Source organism: Pongo abelii, chromosome 23 (assembly GCF_028885655.2).
Source record: "Pongo abelii isolate AG06213 chromosome 23, NHGRI_mPonAbe1-v2.0_pri, whole genome shotgun sequence".
Classification (NCBI taxonomy): Eukaryota; Metazoa; Chordata; class Mammalia; order Primates; family Hominidae; genus Pongo; species Pongo abelii.
Window position 1 is genome coordinate 22,785,128 of NC_085929.1, and position 25,206 is coordinate 22,810,333.

Consider the following 25,206-nt stretch of genomic DNA (forward strand, 5'->3'; position numbering starts at 1 on the left):
GTCACCCAAGAACTTATTACAAATGAAGAATCTCAGGTCTGCTGAATCAGAATGTGCAGCTTCAACGGGCCCCACCCCCCGCCCCCGCTGATTTATTCGGGGAAGAGAAGTTCATTTCTATTTTGACTGAACATGACATTAAATGTGTTTTGCAAAATTACCTGTCCCAGACTGTTGTCCATCCTCTATTTCTGTGGCTATATTCGAAACAGAATCTTTCTCGTCACTGGTAGCCTGAATGGGATTTGAAACAAAATAATCAATACATGAAGTAGGTTTCATAGACTATGCAGTTAATAGTTCAACATATAAATGAGACCTTAATTACCTTCTCAGCTGGATGTTTCTGAGAAGACACTGAAAAGCAAAAGGGATACATAATCACTTATATGTACATATGATAAATTTATCCATACGTTGATGCAGTGTGAGCATCAAGCTGTTATCTTCTTGCCTGTATTAGTGTAGGCTTTGATGTTTTCTACTTTTTGTCTGGAGACTAGAACATGACAGAAATACACTGAGAAAAAAGGAATACGGGCTTCACAAAATATACCCTTACAATTTCAAACATGGTATGATTCGTGATACGTCTAAAACTAAAATAAAACCGTGTCAATATCAATGTGGCTATGCCGAGTGATGAGGACAAATCAGAGGAGTAACTCACACACCTGAGAATCAATGTCAAAGCAGGTGGGTCATGATCCCACATGTCTTTCTTGCAAAAAATCAGAAGGATTTACACCATTATACTACAAACATTCATCATGCTCTTTAACTTGCCCAATAACTGAGAAGGCACACAATTACGATGACACTTCAGTTGAACATACACTTCACGTCTCTTCAGTGGAAGTGTCCTAAATTGATCACCTTGGATATCTGTTTGCTGACACCTAGGAGATAATATTCATTATCTCTCACACCCATGTAGTGTAATAATTTGCTTAAGTTTCTTGTATCCACTAGTTTGGCCTTCGGAAACTTTCTTCATCCACTCATGGCACCAAAGGATAATATATTAGCCTCAAGAAAAATATCAATTATCAATTTTGACATACTTCTACAAAGTAAAACTGCTACAAGCATTAGATATTAATGAGTTTTACATTCAGAAATCACTCCAATATCCATTGAAGATGATCACTTTAGGAGTTAATTAGAATTCAATGTAATTTTTGTTTCTAAAATAGCCTTGTTGGGAGTATCATGTTATTCTCCAAAGAAGTTTCATTAAACAGCTATTTTATCCAAGAGGTAGCTACTTGAACAAGGAAGCCAATGTATTCATATTCAAGTTTATCTCATTTTTATAACTAAAATCAACAAAACATGTATCTCTGATGCCTAATAGTAACGAAAAGGAGTAATGAGTCAGTGTGCTTTATCCCAATTCTAGCATTGTTTCCTGCTTCCAGTAGTTCCTGGAGCTGCAAAAATCAAATAACTTTTATGCAAATATTCCAAATGCATCTAGTGAGTTCACTCAGGTTTCCTCAGCAGAAACCCCAAAATTACATAAATGACTTCCTCTTTTCCCGCCTTCCTGTCTCACAATCCGTCTTCCTTGGGAAAATAATGGCTACATCAGGGGTCTGGTTAGTTCTCGTTCTATACTGTCTACGGGTTATTCCTATCAGTTTTCTGTCTTTTTTTTTTTAGCAGTACGATGTGACATCTGTAAAATCTATATTTCCTCTCTTTCTCCTTTCAGCCTTAGTGAAACCATGCTATAGAATTAAAGCAAAATTATGCTGTGCCCCAGAGCCCCTTATGTCTTGAACTGCTCTCCACATTTCTTCTTCCCAATTTCAATGTGGGGAAGTGTTACTGCGAAGAACATGTTCCAGACCAGCAGCATTAGTGTCACCCAAGAACTTACTACAAATGAAGAATCTCAGGCCTGCTGAATCAGAATGTGCAGCTTCAGCGAGCCCCCTCACCCCACACCCCGCCCTCCCTGCTGATTTATGTGGGGAAGGGAAGTTCTTTTCTATCTGGATTGAACATGACATTAAACGTGTTTTGCAAAATTACCTGTGCCAGATTTTTCTCCATCCTTTTTTTCTGTGGCTACATTTGAAACAGAATCTTTCTCGTCACTTGTAGCCTGAATAGAATTTGAAACAAAATAATAAATAAATAAATCAATGAAGTATGTTTCATAGACTATATTTTTAAAAGTTGACAATATAAATGAGAGTTTAATTACCTTCAAGGCTGGTGGCTTCTGAGAAGACACTGAAAAACAAAAGGGACACATAATCACTCATATATAAATATGATAAAGTTATCCATACATTCACGCACTGTTAGCATCAAGCTGTATCCTTCTGCCTGCACTAGTGTAGGCTCTGATGTGTTCTACTTTGTGTCTTAGGACTGGAACATGACAGAAATACACTGAAAAAAGGGAATACTGGCTCCAGGAAATATACTCTTACGATTTCAAACATGGTATCATTTCTCATATGTCAAAAACTAAAATAAAACCGTGTCAATATCAATGTGGATATGTCGATTGATGAGGACAAATATGATTTAAAATCAGAGGAGCAACTCATACATCTGAGAATCAATGTCAAAGCAGGTGCTACATGATCCCACATGTCTTTCATGCAAGAAATCAAAAGGATTTACACCATTATACTACAAGCATTCATCATGCTCTTTAACGTGCCCAATCACTAAGAAGGCACACAATTACGATGGCACTTCAGTTGAACATACACTTCACATCTCTGCAGTGGAAGTGTCCTACATTGATCACCTTGGATATGTTTGCTGATACCTAGTAGATAATATTCATTATCTCTCACACCCATGTGGTATAATAATTTGCCTAGGTTTCTTGTATCCACTAGTTTAGCCTTCCAAAAGTTTCTTCATCCAGTCATGGCTCCGAAGGATAATATATTAGCCTCCAGAAAAATATCATCAATTATCAATTTTGACATACTTCTATAAAGTAAAACTGCTACAAGCTTTAGATATTAATAAGTTTTTCATTCAGAAATCACTCCAATATTCATTGAAAATGACCATTTTAGGAGTTAATTAGAATTCAACGTAACTTTTGTGTCTAAAATAGCCTTGTTGGGAGTATCATGTTATTCTCTAAAGAAGTTTCGTGAAATAGCTATTTTATCCAAGAGGTAGCTCCTGGAACAAGGAAGGAAACGTATTCATATTCAAGTTTGTCTCATTTCTATAACTAAAATCAACAAAACATGTATCTCTGATGCCTAATAGTAACAAAGAGGAGTAATGAGTCAGTGTGCTTTTATACCAATTCTAGCATTGTTTCCTGCTTCCAGCCTTTCCTGGAGCTGCCAAAATCAAATATTTTTTATGAAAATATTCCCGATACATCTGAAGTGAGTTCACTCAGGTTTTCTCAGCAGAAACCCCAAAATTATATACATGACTTCCTCTTTTCCCACCTTCCTGCCTCACAATCCGTCTTCCTTGGGAAAATAATTGCTACATCAGGGGTCTCCTTAGTTCTCCTTCTACAGTGTCTATGGGTTATTACAATCAGTTTTCTGTCTGTTTTTAGCAGTACAATGTGACATCTGTAAAATCTATACTTCCTCTCTCTCCTTCCACCCCTACTGAAAACAAGCTCTAGAATTAAAGCAAAATTATGCTGTTCCCTAGAGCACCTTATGTCTTGAACTGCTCTCCATATTTCTTCTTCCCAATTTCAATGGGGGGAAGTGTATAATCTTACAGCGAAGAACATGTTCCAGGCCAGCAGCATCAGCATCACCCAAGAACTTACTACAAATGAAGAATCTCAGGCCTGCTGAATCAGAATGTGCAGCTTCGACAAGCCCCCCGCTGATTTATTCGGGGAAGAGAACTTCTTATCTGTCTCGACTGAACATGACATTAAATATGTTTTCAAAATTACCTGTACTAGTTTCTTCTGCATCCTTTTTTTCTCTGGCTATATTTGAAACAGAATCTTTCTCGTCACTTGTACCCTGAATGGAATTTGAAATGAAATAATAAATAAATAAAGTACGTTTCATAGACTATAGGTTTACTAGTTCACAATATAAATGAGAGTTTCATTACCTTCAAGGCTGGTGGTTTCTGAGAAGACACTGAAAGCAAAAGGGATACATAATCACTCATATGTAAATATGATAAAGTTATCCATATATTCATGCAGTGTTAGCATCACCTTCTGTCCTCCTGCCTGTATTAGTGTAGGCTTTGATGGCTTCTACTTTGTGTCTGGGGACTAGAACATGACAGAAATACACTGAAAAAAGGGAATACAGGCTCCAGGAAATATACCCTTACAATTTCAAACATGGTATGATTTGTCATATGTCGAAAACTAAAATGAAACCGTGTCAATATCAACGTGCATATGCCGAGTGATGAGGACAAATGTGATCTAAAATCAGAGGACCAACTCATACAAGTGAGAATCAATGTCAAAGCAGGTGCTGCATGATCCCACATGTCTTTCATGCAAGAAATCAAAAGGATTTACATCACTATACTACAAACATTCATCAGTCATGCTCTTTAACTTGCCAAATAACAGAGAAGGCTCAAAATTACGATGACACTTCAGTTGAATGTACACTTCACATCTCTTCAGTGGAAGTGTCCTACATTGATCACCTTGGATATCTGTTTGCTGATACCTAGGAGATAATATTCATTATCTCTCACACCCATGTGGTGTAATAATTTGCTTAAGTTTCTTCTATCCACTAGTTTAGCCTCCCGAAACTTTCTTCATCCACTCATGGCACCAAAGGATCACATATTATCCTCAAGAAAAATATCATCAATTATCAATTTTGACATACTTCTACAAAGTAAAACTACTACAAGCATTAGCTATTAATCAGTTTTCATTCAGAAAGCATTCCAATATTCATTGAATATGATCACTTTAGGACTTAATTGGAATTCAACATAATTTTTGTTTCTAAAATAGCCTTGTTGGGAGTATCATGTTATTTTCTTTCTTTTTAATTTTGTTATTACTGTACTTTAAGTTTTAGGGTACATGTGCACAATGTGCAGGTTAGTTACATATGTATACATGTGCCATGCTGGTGGGCTGCACCCATTAACTGGTCATTTAGCATTAGATATATCTCCTAATGCTATAGCTCCCCGCTCCACCCACCCCACAACAGGCCCCAGAGTGTGATGTTCCCCTTCCTGTGTCCACGTGTTCTCATTGTTCAATTCCCATCTATGAGTGAGAATATGCGGTGTTTGGTTTTTTGTCCTGCGATAGTTTACTGAGAATGATGATTTCCAATTTCATCCATTTCCCTACAAAGGACATGAACTCATTATTTTTTATGGATGCATAGTATTCCATGGTGTATATGTGCCACATTTTCTTAATCCAGTCTATCATTGTTGGACATTTGGGTTGTTTCCAAGTCTTTGCTATTGTGAACAGTGTGGCAATAAACATACACGTGCATGTGTCTTTATAGCAGCATGATTTATAGTCCTTTGGGTATATACCCAGTAATGGGATGGCTGGGTCAAATGGTATTTCTAGTTCTAGATCCCTGAGGAATCACCACACTGACTTCCACAATGATTGAGCTAGTTTACAGTCCCACCAACAGTGTAAAAGTGTTCCTATTTCTCCACAACCTCTCCAGCACCTGTTGTTTCCTGACTTTTTAATGACTGCCATTCTAACTGGTGTGAGATGGTATCTCATTGTAGTTTTCATTTGCATTTCTCTGATGGCCAAGGATGGTGAGCATTTTTTCATGTGTTTTTTGGTTGCATAAATGTCTTCTTTTGAGAAGTGTCTGTTCATGTCCTTCGTCCACTTTTTGATGGGGTTGTTTGTTTTTTTCTTGTAAATTTGTTTGTGTTCATTGTAGATTCTGGATATTAGCCCTTTGTCAGATGAGTAGGTTGCAAAAATTTTCTCCCATTTTGTAGGTTGCCTGTTCACTCTGATGGTAGTTTCTTTTGCTGTGCAGAAGCCCTTTAGTTTAATTAGATCCCATTTGTCAAGTTTGGCTTTTGTTGCCATTGCTTTTGGTGTTTTAGACATGAAGTCCTTGCCCATGCCTATGTCCTGAATGGTAACGCCTAGGTTTTCTTCTAGGGCTTTTATGGTTTTAGGTCTAACGTTTAAGTCTTTATTCCATCTTGAATTAATTTTTGTATAAGGTGTAAGGAAGGGATCCAGTTTCAGCTTTCTACATATGGCTAGCCAGTTTTCCCAGCACCATGTAGTAAATAGGGAATCCTTTCCCCATTGCTTGCTTTTCTCAGGTTTGTCAAAGATCAGATAGTTGTAGATATGTGGGGTTATTTCTGACGGCTCTGTTCTGTTCCATTGATCTATATCTCTGTTTTGGTAGCAGTACCATGCTGTTTTGGTTACCGCAGTCTTGTAGTGTAGTTTGAAGTCAGGTAGCGTGATGCCTCCAGCTTTGTTCTTTTGGCTTAGGATTGACTTGGTGATGCAGGCTCTTTTTTGGTTCCATATGAACTTTAAAGTATTTTTTTCCAATTCTGTGAAGAAAGTCATTGGTAGCTTGATGCGGATGGCATTGAATCTATAAATTACCTTAGGCAGTACAGCCCTTTTCATGATATTGATTCTTCCTACCCATGATTTTCTAAAGAAGTTTCGTGAAATAGCTATTTTATCCAAGAGGTAGCTACTTGAACAAGGAAGCCAATCTATTCATATTCAAGTTTATCTCATTTGTATAACTAAAATCAACAAAACATGTATCTCTGATGCCTAATAGTAACAAAAAGGAGTAATGAGTCAGTGTGCTTTAACCCAATTCTAGCATTGCTTCGCACTTCCAGTAGTTCCTGGAACTGCCAAAATCAAATATTTTTATGCAAATATTCCAAATGCATCTAAAGTGAGTTCCCTCAGGTTTCCTCAGCAGAAACCCCAAAATTATATAAATAACTTCTTTTCCCTCCTTCCTACCTCACAATCCATCTTCCTTGGGAAAATAATTGCTACATCAGGGCTCTCCTTAGTTCTCGTTCTACAGTGTCTACAGGTTATTACTATCAGTTTTTTGTCTTTTCTTAGCAGTACGATGTGATGTCTGTAAAATCTATACTTCCTCTCTTTCTCCTTCCACCCTTAGTGAAACCATGCCATAGAATTAAAGCAAAATTATGCTGTTCCCCAGAGCATCTTATGTCTTGAACTGCTCTCCATATTTCTTCTTCCCAATTTCAATGTGGGGAAGTGTATAATCTTACTGCGAAGATCATGTTCCAGACCAGCAGCATTAGCATCACCCAAGAATTTATTACAAATGAAGAATCTCAGGCCTGCTGAATCAGAATATGCAGCTTCCGCGAGCCCCTCCCACCCCCCCCCCCCACTGATTTATGCGGGGAAGAGAAGTTCTTTACTATCTGGATTGAACATGACATTAAACGTGTTTTGCAAAATTACCTGTCCCAGATTTTTCTCCATCCTTTATTTGTGTGGCTATATTCAAAACAGAATCTTTCTCGTCAGTTGTAGCCTGAATGGAATTTGAAACAAAATAATAAATAGATAAATCAATGAAGTATGTTTCATAAACTATAGATTTACTACTTCACAATATAAATGAGAGTTTAACTACCTTCAAGGCTGGTGGTTTCTGAGAAGATACTGAAAAGCAAAAGGGACACATAATCATTCATGTAAAAATATGATAAAATTATCCATACATTCACGCAGTGTTAGCATCAAGCTGTATCCTTCTGCCTGTACTAGTGTAGGCTCTGATGTCTTCTACTTTATGGCTTGGGACTGGAACATGACAGAAATACACTGATAAAAGGGAATACAGGCTGCATGAAAGATATCCTTACAATTTCAAACGTGGAATGATTTTTCCTATGTCAAAAACTAAAATAAAACCTTGTCAATATCAGTGTGGATATGCCGAGTGATGAGGACAAAGTCATCTAAAATCAGAGGAGCAACTCAGACATGTAAGAATCAATGTCAAAGCTGGTGCTACCTGATCCCACATGTCTTTCATGCAAGAAATCAAAAGGATTTACATCATTATACTACAAACATTCATCATGCTCTTTAACTTGCCCAATAACTGTGAAGGCATACAATTACGATGACACTTCAGTTGAATGTACACTTCACATCACTTCAGTGGAAGTGTCCTAAATTGATCACCTTGGATATCTGTTTGCTGATACCTAGGAGATAATATTCATTATCTCTCACACCCATGTGGTGTAATAATTTGCCTAAGTTTCTTGTATCCACTAGTTTAGCCTCCTGAAAGTTTCTTCATCCACTCATGGCACCAAAGGATAATATACTAGCCTCAAGAAAAATATCATCAATTATCAATTTTGACATACTTCTACAAAGTAAAACTGCTACAAGCATTAGATATTAATGTTTTTCATTCAGAAATCCCTCCAATATTCATTGAAAATGACCATTTTAGGAGTTAATTAGAATTCAATATAATTTTTGTTTCTAAAATAGCTTTGTTGGGAGTATCATGTTATTCTCTAAAGAAGTTTCGTGAAATAGCTATTGTATCCAAGAAGTAGCTCCTTGAACAAGGAAGCCAATGTATTCATATTCAAGTTTATCTCATTTGTATAACTAAAATCAACGAAACATGTATCTCTGTTGCCTAATAGTAACAAAAAGGAGTAATGAGTCAGTGTGCTTTATCCCAATTCTAGCATTGTTTCCTGCTTCTAGTAGTTCCTGGAGCTGCCAAAATCACATATTTTTTAGGCAAATATTCCAAATGCATCTGAAGTGAGTTCACTCAGGTTTCCTCAGCATAAACCCCAAAATTATATAAATAACTTCTTTTCCCTCCTTCCTGCCTCACAATCCATGTTCCTTGGGAAAATAATTGCTACATCAGGGCTCTCCTTAGTTCTCATTCTACAGTGTCTACTACTATCAGTTTTCTGTCTTGTCTTAGCAGTACGATGTGACGTCTATAAAATCTATACTTCCTCTCTTTCTCCTTCCACCCATAGTGAAAACATGCTGTAGAATTAAAGCAAAATTATGCTGTTCTCCAGAGCCCCTTATGTCTTGAACTGCTCTCCATATTTCTTCTTCCCAATTTCAATGTGGGGAAGTCAAAATCTTACTGCGAAGATCATGTTCCAGACCAGCAGCATTAGCGTCACCCCAGAATTTATTACAAATGAAGAAACTCAGGCCTGCTGAATCAGAATGTGCAACTTCGACGACCGCCCCCCACCCCCCGCTGATTTATTCAGGGAAGAAAGTTCTTTTCTAAATGGATTGAACATGACATTAAATGTGTTTTGCAAAATTACCTCTCCCAGATTTTTCTCCATCCTTTATTTCTGTGGCGATATTTGAAACAGAATCCTTCTCATCAGTTTTACCCTGAATGGAATTTGAAACAAAATAATAAATAAAGAAATCAATGAAGTATGTTTCATAGATTATACATTCACCAGTTCACAATATAAATGAGAGTTTAATTACCTTCAAGGCTGGTTGTTTCTGAGAAGACACTGAAAAGCAAAAGGGATAATCACTCATATGTAAATATGATAAAGTTTTCCATACATTCATGCAGTGTTAGCATCAAGCTGTATCCGCCTGCCTGTATTAGTGTAGGCTTTGATGTTTTTTACTTTATGTCTAAAGCCAGGAGCATGACAGAAATATACTAAAGAAAACAGAAATAGGTGTGTCACGATATATTCACTAACTATTTCAAACATAATATGATTTTTCGTATATCTAAAAGTAAAATAAAACAGTATCAATATCAAAAACTGTATGCCAAGTGATCACGACAAATGTGATAAAAAATCAGAGGAGACACTCCATCACCTGGGAAAACGTCAAAGCAGGTGGCACATGCACCCATATGTCTTTTATGCAACATATCCGAATGATTTACACCATTATACTGCAAACATTCATCATGCTCATTAACTTGCCCAGTAACTGAGAAGGTACACAATTACAGTGACACTTCAGTTGAATGTACACTTCACGTCTCTTCAGTGAAGTGTCCTAAATTGATCAGCTTGGATATATGTTTCCTGAATCCGAGTAAATAATATTCATTATTTCTCATATGCACGTGGTGCAACAATTTGCCTAAGTTTGCTGTATTCTCCAGTTTAGCCTTCCTGGACATTTCTTCATCCACTCATGGCAACAAAGTATAATATATAAACCTCAATAAAAAGCATCATCAATTACAAATTTTGACATACTTCTACTAAATAAAACTGCTAAAAGCATTGGATATTAATAAGCTTTTATATTTGGAAATCACTCCAATATTCATTGAAAATGACCATTTTAAGAATCAGTTGATGAACTCAACATTATAGTTGTTTTTAAAATTGTCTTGTTAGGAGGATCATGCTATTCTCTAAATAATATTCATTAAATAGCTATTTTATCCATGAGATAGCTCTTTGATGAATGAAGCCAATGTATTGATATTCAAGTTTATCTAATTTTTATAACAAAAATCAACAAAAGATATATGTCTTATGCCTAATAGTAACAAAGAGAAGTAATTGGTCAATGTGGTTTATCCCAATTCTAGCTTTCTTTGCTTCATCCAGTAGTTCCTGGAGCTGCCAAAATCAAATCTTTTTTGTGTAAATATGCTAAATGCATCTGAAGTGAGTTCACTCAGGTTTCCTCAGCAGAAACCCCAAAATTACATAAATAACTTCTTTTCCCTCCTTCCTGCCTCAAAATCCCTCTTCCTTGAGGAAAATAATTGCTACATCAGTGGTCTCATTAGTTCTCGTTCTACAATTTTTACTGGTTATTACGATCACTTTTCCGTCTGTTTTTAGCAATACGATGCGATGTCTGTAAAATCTGTACTTCAACTCATTCTCCTTCCACCCTTGGTGAAAACATGCTGTAGAATTAAAGCAAACGTATGCTGTCCCCTGAGCCCCTTATGTCTTGATCTGCTCTCCAATGTTTCTTCTTCCCAATTTCAATGTGGGGAAGTCTATAATCTTACTGCGAAGATCATGTCCAAGACCAGCAGCATCAGCGTCACCCGAGAACTTATTGCAAATGAAGAATCTGAGGTCTGCTGAATCAGAATGTGCAGCTTTGACGAGCCCCCTGCTGATTTATTCGGGTAAGAGAAGTTCTTTTCTATCTGGACTGAACATGACATTAAATGTGTTTTGCAAAATTACCTGTCCCACATTGTAGTCCATCCTTTATTTCTGTAGCTATATTCAAAGCAGAATCTGTCTTGTCACTTGTAGCCTGAAAGTAATTTGAAGCACATTTATCAATAAATGAAGTATGTTTCATTGACTATATAGTTACTAATACAAAATATAAATGAGAATTTAATTACCTTCTCAGCTGGTTGTTTCCGAGAAGACACTGAAAAGCAAAAGGGATACATAATCACTCATGTGTAAATATGATAAGGTTATCTATACATTCATGAAGTGTTAGCATCAAGCTGTATCCTCCTGCCTGTATTAGTATAGGCTTTGATGTTTTTGTCTGGGGACTGGAACATGACAGAAATACACTGAAAAAAACAAATACAGGTTTCACAAAATAAACCCTTACAACTTCAATCATGGTATGATTTTTCATGTCTAAAACTAAAATGAAACAGTGTTAGTATCAATGTGAATATGCTGAATGATGAGGACAAATGTGATCTAAAATCAGAGGAGCAACTCATACACCTGAGAATGAATGTCAAAGCAGGTGCTACATGATCCTGCATGTCTTTCATGCAAGGTATCAAAAGGATTTACACTAGTATACTACAAACATTCATCATGCTCTTTAACTTGCCTGATAACTGAGAAGGTACACAATTACAATGACACTTCAGTTGAATGTACACTTCACCTGTCTTCAGTGGAAGTGTCCTAAATTGATCAGCTTGGATATATGGTTGGTGAATCCTAGTAGATAGTATTCATTATTTATCATACCCATGTGGTGTAATAATCTGCCTACATTTCTTGTATCCTCTAGTTTAGCCTTCAGAAAGTTTCTTCATCCACTACTGGCAAGAAGGTATAATATATAAACCATCAAAAAGTACAATAAATTATACATATGTATACAAAATGTAATGGCTCCTGGCATTAGATATTAATAAGCTTTTACATTTGGATATCAGTCCAATATTCATTGAAAATAACCATTTTAGGATTCAATTAATGCATTTAACATTATTTTTGTCTGCAAAATTAGTCTGCTCTGGAATATCATTGTATTATAAAGAATTTTCACTAAATAGCTATTTTAATGAAAAAGACACCACTTTGGAAAAAAAGCTAATATAATCATATTAAATTTTAACTCATTTGAATAACTAATAAAAAATATATGTCTGATGTCTGATACTAATAAACACGAATGAGGCACTGCGGTTTATCCCAACTCTAGCACTCCTTCCTGATTTCAGTAGGCATCAGAGCAGTCAGAAATCAAATCTTCTGGTATGCAAACACTCTAAATGCATCTGAAGTGAGTTCACTCAGGTTTCCTCAGCAGAAACCCCAAAATTACCAAAATAATTTCTTCCTTCCCCTCTTTCTTGCCTTGCAATCCCTCTTTCTTGATGAAAATAATTACTACATCAGTGGTCACTTTGTTTCTCATTCTCCAGTGTTTATGGGTTATTATGACAACTTCCTCCCTCTGGTTTTAGCAGTACCATCTGACATCTATAATTTCTGTTACTTCTTCTCTTTCTCCTTCCCCTCTCCATACAAACACGCTCTGAAATAAGAGCAAAATTATGCTGTCCCCCGATCTTCTTATGTCTTGAACTGTTTTCCAATGATTCTTCTATCCAAATTCAATGTAGGGAAGTCTATAAGCTTGTTACTAAGATCATGGCCAAGGACCAGCAGCATCAACACCACCTGAGAACTTACTAGAAATGCACAATCTCAGGCCTGCTGAATCAGAAAGTGCATTTTCAATGACACCCCACTGATCTATTCAGGGGTGGGACGTTCTCTTCTGTCTTGAGTGCACATGACATTAAATGTGTATTGCCAAATTACCTGTTCCAGATTTCCGACCACCCATTATTCTTCTGGCAATATTCAAAACAGAAACTTTCTTTTTAAATATAACCTGAATGTAAAGAGAAACAAAATAGTCAATACATAATATATATCTCATAGGCTATGCAATAAATAATTCAAAATATAAATGAAAGAGTAAGTACCTTCCAGGCCGATTGTTTCTGAGGAGACACTGAAAAGCAAAATAAATATATAATCCATCATATGTAAATATGATAAAGTTATCCACACATTCATGCAGTGTTAGCATCAAGCTGTGTCCTCCTGCCTGCGCTACTACAGGATTTGATGTTTTACAGTTTGTGTCTCTGGGACAACAACATGAGGAAATACACTGAAGAAAATAGGAATACAGGCTTCCAGAAAATATACAGTCAGAAATTACAAAGAGGTAGTATGCGTCATGTGTGTATTACTGAAATAAAAAGTGTCAATATCAATGCGGATATGCCGAATGATGAAAAGAAATGTGATCTAAAATCAGAGGAGCAACTCATACACCCAAGAATCAATGTCAAAGAAGGTACTAAATGCTACTGCATGTTTTTCATGCGAGACATCAGAAGGATTTATACCATTATACTGCAAGTATTCATCATGCTCTTTAACTTGCCTGCTAATTGAGCAGGTACACAATGACAAAGGCACGTAATAGAATGTACACTTCACAAGTCCTCAGTGGAAGTGTCCCAGCTTCAACAGCTTGGATATAGGTTGGGATAATCCTGTATATAATATTCTTTATTTCTCAAAACCATGTGGTGTAATAATATGCCTACATTTGTTGTGTCCTCTAGTTTAGGCTACAGAAAGGTTCTTCATCCACTCATGACAACAAAGTATAATACATAAACCTTATCAAAAAGTATAATAAATGATCAAATTTGACATACAAAATAAAGTTGCTACAAGCATTAGATATGAGTAACCTCTTACATTTGGAAATCACTCCAATATTCATTGAAAATAAGAATTTTAAAAGTCAATTAATGAATTCACCATTATTTTTCTTTCTAAAATACTCTGGTATAAAATATACTGTTATTCTCCAAAGCATTTTCATTAAATTGCTATTTTTACCCAAAAGTTAGCTAATTGAAAAGCAAAGCCAACATATACATATTCATGTTTATCTCATTTGAATAACTAATATTAACAAAACGTATATCTCTGATGCCCAACAGTAACAAAGAGGAATAATGAGTCACTGTGGTTTATCCCAGTTCTAGTACTCCTCCCTGCTTCCACTGGTTCCTAAAGCAGCCAAAATCAAAGCTTCTTTTACGAAAATGTTCGAATATGCAACTGAACTCAGGTTTCCTCAGAAGAAACCCCAAAATTACATAAATAACTTCTTATTTTCCCTCCTTCCTGCCTGACAATCCTCTTCCTTGAGGAAAGTCATTGCTACATCAGTGGTCTCCTTAGCTCTCGTTCTACAGTGTTTATGGGTTATTATCATAATTTCTCCATCTGTTTTTAGCAATACAATGTGACGTCTGTAAAATCTATACTTCATCTCTTTCTCCTTCCACCCTTGGTGAAAACATGCAGTAGAATTAAAGCAAAATGATGCTGTCACCTGACTCTGTATGTCTTTAATGGCTCTCCAACGTTTCCTCTTCCCAATTTCAATGTGGGTAAGTCTATAATCTTACTGCAAAGATCACATCAAAGACCAGCAGAATCAGGGTCACCCGAGAACTCACTACAAATGAAGAATCTCAGGCGTACTGAATCAGAACGTGCAGCTTAGACGAACTCTCCACTGATTTATTTGGGGAAGGGAAGTTCTCTTCTATCTTGATTGAACATAACATTACATGTGTTTTGCAAAATTACCTGTCCCAGATTGTTGTCCATCCTTTATTTCTGTGGCTATATTCGAAACAGAATCTTTCTCGTCACTTGTAGCCTGAAAGGGATTTGAAACAAAATAATCAATACGTAAAGCAGGTTTCGTGGACTATACAGTTAATAGTTCAACATAGAAATGAGACTTTGATTACCTTCTCAGATGGTTCCTTCTGAGAAGACACTGAAAAGCAAAAGGGATACATAATCAGTCATATGTACATATGATAAATTTATCCATACATTCATGCAGTGTTAGCATCAAGCTGTAGCTTCCTGCCTGTACTAGTGTAGGCTTTGATGTTTTCTACTTTTTGTCTGGAGACTGGAACATGACAGAAATACACTGAAAAAAAAGGAATACAGGATTCACAAAATATACCCTTACAATTTCAAACATGGTATGATTCGTCATACGTCTAAAACTAAAATAAAACTGTGTCAATATCAATGTGGATATGCTGAGTGATGAGGACAAATCAGAGGAGTAACACACCTGAGAATCAATGTCAAAGCAGGTGGGACATGATCCCGCATGTCTTTCTTGCAAGAAATCAGAAGGATTTACACCATTATACTACAAACGTTCATCATGCCCTTTAACTTGCCCAATAACTAGAAGGTACACAATTACAATGACAATTCACTTAAATGTACACTTCACATCTCTTCAGTGGAAGTGTCCTAAATTGATCACCTTGGATATATGTTTCCTGAAATCTAGTAGATAATATTCATTATTTCTCACACCCATGTGGTGTAATAATTTGCCTAAGTTTCTTGTATCCACTAGTTTAGCCTTCTGAAAGTTTCTTCATCCACTCATGGCAACAAACGATAATATATTAGCCTCAATAAAAATATCATCAATTACCAAGGTTAACATACTTCTACAAAGTAAAACTGCTACAAGCATTAGATATTAATAAGTTTTACATTCAGAAATCACTCCAATATTCATTGAAGATGACCACTTTAGGAGTTAATTAGAATTCAACATCATTTTTGTTTCTAAAATAGCCTTGTTGGCAGTATCATGTTAGTCTCTAAAGAAGTCTCATTAAATAGCTATTTTATCCAAGAGTTAGCTCCTTGAACAAGGAAGCCAATGTATTCATATGCACGTTTATCTCATTTTTATAACTAAAGTCAACAAAACACGTATCTCTGATGCCTAATAGTAACAAAGAGGAGTAATGAGTCACTGTGGTTTATCCCGATTCTAGCATTGTTTCCTGCTTCCAGTAGTTCCTGGAGCAGCCAAAATCAAATCTTCTTTTATGCAAATATTCCAAATACATCTGAAATGAGTTCACTCAGGTTTCCTCAGCAGAAACCCCAAAATTATATAAACAACTTCTTCTTTTCCCTCCTTCCTGCCTCACAATCCCTCTTCCTTGAGGAAAATAATTGCTCCATCAGTGGTCTTCTTAGTTCTCATTCTACTGTGTTTATGGAGTTATTCGGATCACTTTTCCCTCTGTGTCTAACAATATGATACGATGCCTACAACATCTATTACTTCATCTCGTTCTCTTTCTCCTCTTGATGGAAACATGCTGTAGAATTAAAGCAAAATTATGCTGCTCCCTTAGCCTGGTATGTGTTGAACTGCTCTCCAATGGTTCTTCTTCCCAATTTCAATGTAGGGAAGTCTATAATCTTACTACTCAGATCATGGCCAAGGACCAGCAGCATCAGGGTCACCCGAGAACTCACTACAAATGAAGAATCTCAGGCGTACTGAATCAGAACGTGCAGCTTAGATGAACTCTCCACTGATTTATTTGGGGAAGGGAAGTTCTCTTCTATCTTGATCGAACATGACATTACATGTGTTTTGCAAAATTACCTGTCCCAGATTGTTGTCCATCCTTTATTTCTGTGACTATATTCGAAACAGAATCTTTCTCATCACTTGTAGCCTGAACGGGATTTGAAACAAAATAATCAATACGTAAAGCAGGTTTCGTGGACTATACAGTTAATAGTTCAACATATAAATGAGACTTTAATTACCTTCTCAGCTGGTTCTTTCTGAGAAGACACTGAAAAGCAAAAGGGATACATAATCACTCATATGTACATATGATAAATTTATCCATACATTCATGCAGTGTTAGCATCAAGCTGTAGCTTCCTGCCTGTACTAGTGTAGGCTTTGATATTTTCTATTTTTCATCTGGAGACTGGAACATGACAGAAATACACTGAAAAAAAAGGAATACAGGATTCACAAAATATACCCTTACAATTTCAAACATGGTATGATTCATGATACGTCTAAAACTAAAATAAAACCGTGTCAATATCAATGTGGATATGCTGAGTGATGAGGACAAATCAGAGGAGTAACACACCTGAGAATCAATGTCAAAGCAGGTGGGACATGATCCCGCATGTCTTTCTTGCAAGAAATCAGAAGGATTTACACCATTATACTACAAACGTTCATCATGCCCTTTAACTTGCCCAATAACTAGAAGGTACACAATTACAATGACAATTCACTTAAATGTACACTTCACATCTCTTCAGTGGAAGTGTCCTAAATTGATCACCTTGGATATATGTTTCCTGAAATCTAGTAGATAATATTCATTATTTCTCACACCCATGTGGTGTAATAATTTGCCTAAGTTTCTTGTATCCACTAGTTTAGCCTTCTGAAAGTTTCTTCATCCACTCATGGCAACAAACGATAATATATTAGCCTCAATAAAAATATCATCAATTACCAAGGTTAACATACTTCTACAAAGTAAAACTGCTACAAGCATTAGATATTAATAAGTTTTACATTCAGAAATCACTCCAATATTCATTGAAGATGATCACTTTAGGAGTTAATTAGAATTCAACATCATTTTTGTTTCTAAAATAGCCTTGTTGGCAGTATCATGTTAGTCTCTAAAGAAGTCTCATTAAATAGCTATTTTATCCAAGAGTTAGCTCCTTGAACAAGGAAGCCAATGTATTCATATGCACGTTTATCTCATTTTTATAACTAAAGTCAACAAAACACGTATCTCTGATGCCTAATAGTAACAAAGAGGAGTAATGAGTCACTGTGGTTTATCCCGATTCTAGCATTGTTTCCTGCTTCCAGTAGTTCCTGGAGCAGCCAAAATCAAATCTTCTTTTATGCAAATATTCCAAATACATCTGAAATGAGTTCACTCAGGTTTCCTCAGCAGAAACCCCAAAATTATATAAACAACTTCTTCTTTTCCCTCCTTCCTGCCTCACAATCCCTCTTCCTTGAGGAAAATAATTGCTCCATCAGTGGTCTTCTTAGTTCTCATTCTACTGTGTTTATGGAGTTATTCGGATCACTTTTCCCTCTGTGTCTAACAATATGATACGATGCCTACAACATCTATTACTTCATCTCGTTCTCTTTCTCCTCTTGATGGAAACATGCTGTAGAATTAAAGCAAAATTATGCTGCTCCCTTAGCCTGGTATGTGTTGAACTGCTCTCCAATGGTTCTTCTTCCCAATTTCAATGTAGGGAAGTCTATAATCTTACTACTCAGATCATGGCCAAGGACCAGCAGCATCAGGGTCACCCGAGAACTCACTACAAATGAAGAATCTCAGGCGTACTGAATCAGAACGTGCAGCTTAGATGAACTCTCCACTGATTTATTTGGGGAAGGGAAGTTCTCTTCTATCTTGATCGAACATGACATTACATGTGTTTTGCAAAATTACCTGTCCCAGATTGTTGTCCATCCTTTATTTCTGTGGCTATATTCGAAACAGAATCTTTCTCGTCACTTGTAGCCTGAACGGGATTTGAAACAAAATAATCAATACATAAATTAGGTTTCGTAGACTATACCGTTAGTAGTTCAACATATAAATGAGACTTTAATTACCTTCTCAGCTGGTTCTTTCTGAGAGGACACTGAAAAGCAAAAGGAATACATAATCACTCATATGTACATATGATAAGTTTATCCATACATTAATGCATGGATAGCATGTTAGCATCAAGTTTTATACTCCTGCCTGTATTACTGTAGGCTTTGATATTTTATACTTTGTTTCTTGGGACTAAACACGAAGGAAATACACTGAAGAAAACAGGAATACAGGCTTCAAGAAATACACACTGACAATTTCAAATGTGATATGACTTTCTCCATATGTCTAAAACTAAAATAAAACCATGTCAATATCAACGTGGATATGCTGAGTGAGGAAGACAAATGTGATCTAAAATCACAGTCCAACTCATACTCCTGGGAATCACCGTCAAAGTAGGTGATACATGCACCCGTATGTCTTTCATGTAAGATATCAGAATGATTTGGAACATTTTACTGCAAACATTCATCATGCTCTTTAACTTGATCGATCAGTGAGAAGGTACACAATTATAATGACACTTTAGTTGAATGTACACTTCACATCTCTTCAGTGGAAGTGTCCTAACTTAATCAGCTTGGATATATGTTTGGTGAATTCTAGTATGTAATATTCATTTTTTCTCACACCCGTATAGTGTAATAATGTGCCTACATCTCTTGTATCTTCTAGTTTAGCCTTCCGAAAGTTTCTTCATCCACTCATGGCAACAAGGTATAATATATCAACTTCATCAAAAAGTATAATAAATTACCAAATTTGACATACTTATACAAAATAAAGTCGCAACAAGCATTAGATATGAATAAGCTTTTACATCTGGAAATCACTCCGATATTCCTTGAAAATAACCATTTGGGAGTCAAGTAATGAATTCAACATTATTTTCACTTCTAAAATAGTCTGGTTAAAGCATCATGTTATTCTCTAGAGAATTTTTATTAAGTTGCTATTTTATCCAATAGCTCCTTGAAAAACAAAGCCAATGTATGCATATTCACGTTTATCTCATTTGAATAACCAATATCAACAAAACATATACCTCTGGTGCCCAATGGTAACAAAGAGGAGTAATGAGTCACTGTGGTTTATCCCAATTCTATCACTCTTTCCTGCTTCCAGTAGTTCCTGGAGCAGCCAAAAATCAAATCATCCTTTATGCAAATATTCTAAATGCATCTGAAGTGAGTTCACTTAATCTAAGAGTTATAATTTAAAAAATCATTTTGTTTATACTCATGAAGACTCCTGATGTTTTTACATTTCCTGGATTCAGCAGTTCGGCCTTCTCACTGTCTCTTTGTCCACTTTTGCAAAAACATACACATAAGTGAAATAATGTGTAATCAGATTCCTATGAAAATAAACTAAACAAAGTTGCTAAATCACTAGAGACTTCCTTTCTTATAAATAACCAACCAATATGACATAATACATATATATACATATGTCATGATTGTCATGATTATTGGCAGTTATCTGTTTAGTACTCTAAAAATGCATTCTTTGATTCCTTTTTTCTAAATCTAGTTTCACATGATATACCATAGGGGGCTCTCAGGTTCTTTTACAAAATACCTCAGAAAACACAGCTTTCCAAAAAAAAAAAAAACAACAAAAACAAAACTGGTGTGAACGAAGCATGTATCATTGATGTGCAAAACTTCTAGGGAGAAGAAATGAGACTCTGTGGGTCACCCTCATCCTTCTTACTTCTGCTTTTGCTTTCCATTAAGTGACTTCCCACAAGTCTCCTCATCAGAAACCTCCAAATTACCTAGCTAGCTGCTTTCTTTGTTTACACCTGCCCAATTTGACACTCTTTTTCGTTCATAAATCTAATATCCATATTGGTGGACTTCATTCTTTGACCTCCACATTCGTTTCTTCATTATTTTCACCACCACTGTATTGTGACATCTGTACAATCCCATTCTGATATATCTGAAGATAAGGTTTTGCTTTATTAAAATGTTAAATGTATCAGACACTTGACTAACGTGTACAAATTCCTTCTTCACAAAAGCAGCCCCATGGCCTTCTCTCTCCCATAGACACTCTTTCACAGCTGTTCTTCACTCACATCGGTTTGAGTATCTATCATCTCTCATTTGGTCTCTATGCTTTCACCTCATATTATGAGTTATTATCATAGGCTCAGCAGCCTATCTTACCTATTTTCCTCTCCAGGAGACAGTACTGAGTAGTAAATTAGAATCTTCCAGGATATGAACACTTTCACGTACACAACACTTTGTGGAGCTATTTTATGTTTAACTACCCATAACACCACTATGTCTATGCTTTCCAGAGAAACAAGCTCTGAAATTTTATTGAATATAACCTATTTAAAAACTTCTTTAACTACAATGACAGTCTCTCCTTGATGCACCAAAATCTTCAGAAATAACTTGTGAAGACTTGAAAATGTCAGTAATTGACATGAAAAATGAAGCACTGACATAATTTTTTGCAGGTATAAAAAAGACAAGCTGAGATCCTTACTAGATCCACGAAGAGCAAAGTACATTAGACAGGAAATAAATACAGAACAGAAACATTTTCATTTGTAATGAAAATTCCTCTATTTAGTTTTCAGAAAAGAAAAAAATACAAACACATACACACACACACATTCACACACAAAAACCAGAGCAATATGGCTTTACAAGGTGTTTCTTCATCAAAAGGCCTATTTGTCACTTGACATCTGGGAACACTCTATAGGGATCAACAAAGGGGTTCTAAATTGTGACCTGATTAGTTTAGAGTTTAACATTCATGAAGGGGAGCCAAGAGGACAAGTAACACTTTGACCATTGGCCATTTCCACTCCTTACTGTTATTCTCTGAAAAGCACACACTGGATTTTCTCAGACTTAGGACATGTCAAAAAGACATGCTTTAAGGGGGAAACAGTTGCAATCAACACAGCATGGGAGAGATATAGATATGCTTGCTGGGATTTCCAATACTTCTGTTTCATTTCTAATATAGTACAAATCAATAAAAGCAACCACGTAAGCATATCCATGTTGGTATGTCATCATATTTAAGTCCATATGGTATCAGCATGAAGAGAGCATAATATGCTGTAGTCATCACATGGCATATCATGAGATCATACAATAAATCAAGAACTACCTCACTGGGTCAACGTGGATAGATCTGAAATATATATCACTGATTTTACAAAGACCAAGTTGCATTCATTAAGTGCAGTGCTTGAACTTTTCTACAAGTTTTTAATACACAAAATCAAGTTCTACATGTTATCTATGAATGTGCATATATGTTGTAAGAGGTTTTTAATGTGCATTTGGGTGATCTTGGTTACATGTCAGCAGTAAGCTTTAGTATTATAGAAAACCCAAAACTGTAACAGCTCAGAATCACCGTCTTAAAAGGCTGTGTCTACCAAAGAGTCAGGAAAGCATGACTACTTACTTTCTTCATTTTTGAAACTCAGAGGTACCTCATGCACACTCCCAAATAAAACTGCACAAGTTCCTTAGTTGAATTAGATCCCATTTGTCAATTTTGGCTTTCGTTGCCATTGCTTTTGGTGTTTTAGTCATGAAGTCTTTGCCCATGCCAATGTCCTGAATGGTATTGCCTAGGTTTTCTTCTAGGGTTGTTATGGTTTTAGGTCTTACTTAAACGTTTAAGTCTTTAATTTATCTTGAGTTAATTTTTGTATAAGGTGTAAGGAAGGGGTCCAGTTTCAGTTTCCTGCATAAGGCTAGCCAGTTTTCCCAACACCATTTATTAAATAGGTAATCTTTTCCCCATTGATTGCTTTTTGTCAGGTTTGTCAAAGATCATATGGTTGTAGATGTATGGTGTTACTTCTGAGGCCTCTGTTCTGTTCCATCGGTCTATATCCCTGTTTTGGTACCTGTACCATGCTGTTTTCATTACTATAGCCTTGTAGTATAGTTTGAAGTCAGGCAGTGTGATGCCTCCAGCTCTGTTCTTTTTGCTTACAATTGTCTAGACTATATGGGCTCCTTTTTGGTTCCATATGAAATTTCCAGTAGTTTTTTCTAATTCTGTGAAGAAAGTCAATGGTAGTCTATAGCATTGAACCTATAAATTACTTTGGGCAGTATGATCATTTTCATGATATTGATTCTTCCTATCCATGAGCATGGAATGTTTTTCCATTTGTTTGTGTCCTCTCTTATATCCTTGAGCAGTGGTTTGTAGTTCTCCTTGAAGAGGTCTTTCCCATCCCTTGTGAGTTGAATTCCTAGGTATTTTATTCTCTTTGTAGCAATTGTGAACGGGCATTCACTCATGATTTGGCTGTTTGTCTTTTATCGGTGTATAGGAATGCTTGTGATTTTTGCACAGTGATTTTGTATCCTGAGACTTTGCTGATGTTGCTTATCAGCTGAAGGAGATTTGGGGCTGAGACGATTTGGTTTCCTAAATATACAATCATGTTATCTGCAGAGACAATTTGACTTCCTTTCTTCCTATTTGAATACCCTTTATTTTTTCCTCTTGTCTGATTGCCCTGGCCAGAACTTCCAACACCATGATCAGAGTGAACAGGCAACCTACAGAACAGGAGAAAATGTTTGCAATCTCTCCATCTGACAAAAGGCTAATATCCAGAATCTAAAAGGAACTTAAACAAATTTATGAGAAAAGAACAAACAACCTCATCAAAAAGTGGGTGAAGGATATGCTCAAAAGAAGACATTTATTCAGCCAGTAAACATATGAAAAAAAGGCTCATCATCACTGATCATTAGAGAAATGCAAATCATAACCACAATGAGATACCATCTCACGCCAGTTAGAACGGTGATCATTAAAAAGTCAGGAAACAACAGATGCTGGAGAGGATGTGGAGAAATAGGAATGCTTTTATATTGTTGGGAGTGTCAATTATTTCAACCACTGTGGAAGACAGTGTGGTGATTCTTCAAGGATCTAGAACCAGAAATACCATTTGACCCAGCAATCCCATTACTGAGTACATACCCCAAAGATTAAAAATCATTCTACTATAAAGACACATGCACACGTATGTCTATTGTGGCACTATTCACAATAGCAAAGACTTGGAACCAACCTGAATGCCCATCAGTGATAGACTGGATAAAGAAAATGTGGCATATATACATCATGGAATACTACGAAGCCATAAAAAAGGACGAGTTCATGTCCTTTGCAAAGACATGGATGAAGCCTGAAACCATCATTCTCAGCAAACTAACAAAGGAAAATAAAACCAAATGCCACATTTTCTCACTCGTAAGTGGGAGTTGAAGAATGGGAACACATGGACACAGGGAGGGGAATATCACACACTGGGGCCTGTCAGGGGGGTGGGGTCCTAGGGGAGGGATAGTATTAGTAGAAATACCTAATGTAGCTGATGGGTTGATGGGTACAGTAAACCACCATGGCACATGTATGCCTATGTAAAAAACCTGAATGTTCTTCACATGTGTCCCAGAACTTAAGGTATAATACAAAACAAACAAACCAACATTAATTCAGGTTGTTGGTTACCTGTAGGCAATGAATTGTAGTAGTATAAAAGATTCTAAGACTAAAACAGCTCAGAATCATTGCTTTAAAACCCTGTATCTACCAAAGAGTCACCAAAAGTGATTAATGACTTTATTCATTTTCCAGAATCAGAGGTATCACACATACCCAAACTCACAAACAAAAGCACACATGCACACATACATGCAGAAATTCAAGCTGGTAATCAGAGCACGTGATTGGGTGAAGATTCGAAGGTTCTCAGTGTGACAACACCGACATAAAGAAGTTGAAGTTCTAACACAATTTTAATGTCAGCTGGTATAGCTTTTCTCTAGGTAAAGGACAGTATTGCAACCAGAAATTGAAACACTGAAAAATATTTATAGTTTCAAAATTCACCTCCTTGAACCCCTAACATGCATACAAATTCCACGTTGGGATCTTTATCACAACCTAAAAGGAAAAGCATCTGAGCTACAGCTCACATTTTTAAAATTTCTTTTCCTTGTTCTTCTAAATATCATTTTATAAGCATAGACACTAACAACAGCATCAGCATCATTTAGATCAAATCCTTCTATCCTATTGGGGTAAAAGAAGTAAGAATCAGAAGACTATGAACATTTCCAATATACTCATGTCCTTCTTTCCAGATGAAATTTGTATTGGCAAATTTACCTTTTCCTGGAGGTGGTGAATCCTTCCTTCTCATGGGTACTTTTGAACTAGGATCTGCCTCTTTCAGAGTAAGCTGAATGGGTTTTACAACATAATGATTATTATATCATGTATATATCACAAAGCATTTTGTTAATTAAAAATGAAAATATATTTTACCGTGGATAAAGGAGGTCGCTCAGAAGATTCTACAAAGCAA

General features: G+C 36.2%; 1 protein-coding gene across 1 annotated transcript in view; it reads right to left on the bottom strand.

Moving 5' to 3' along the window:
• LOC100449536 (ankyrin repeat domain-containing protein 36A) overlaps positions 1–25,206 on the bottom strand; it is a 137,127-nt gene that overhangs the window by 39,405 nt on the left and 72,516 nt on the right. Inside the window, exons 31-52 of the mRNA XM_054543008.2 lie at positions 25,167–25,195; positions 25,008–25,080; positions 18,827–18,855; positions 18,660–18,732; positions 16,963–16,991; positions 16,796–16,868; positions 15,099–15,127; positions 14,932–15,004; positions 13,233–13,261; positions 13,066–13,138; positions 11,379–11,407; positions 11,212–11,284; positions 9,506–9,534; positions 9,331–9,403; positions 7,629–7,657; positions 7,454–7,526; positions 4,087–4,115; positions 3,920–3,992; positions 2,216–2,244; positions 2,041–2,113; positions 329–357; positions 162–234 (exon numbers count right to left, since the gene is read on the bottom strand). Of these exons, the coding sequence (XP_054398983.2) occupies positions 162–234; positions 329–357; positions 2,041–2,113; positions 2,216–2,244; positions 3,920–3,992; positions 4,087–4,115; positions 7,454–7,526; positions 7,629–7,657; positions 9,331–9,403; positions 9,506–9,534; positions 11,212–11,284; positions 11,379–11,407; positions 13,066–13,138; positions 13,233–13,261; positions 14,932–15,004; positions 15,099–15,127; positions 16,796–16,868; positions 16,963–16,991; positions 18,660–18,732; positions 18,827–18,855; positions 25,008–25,080; positions 25,167–25,195 (1,122 nt within the window). The remainder of the gene's footprint in view (positions 1–161; positions 235–328; positions 358–2,040; positions 2,114–2,215; positions 2,245–3,919; positions 3,993–4,086; positions 4,116–7,453; positions 7,527–7,628; positions 7,658–9,330; positions 9,404–9,505; positions 9,535–11,211; positions 11,285–11,378; positions 11,408–13,065; positions 13,139–13,232; positions 13,262–14,931; positions 15,005–15,098; positions 15,128–16,795; positions 16,869–16,962; positions 16,992–18,659; positions 18,733–18,826; positions 18,856–25,007; positions 25,081–25,166; positions 25,196–25,206) is intronic.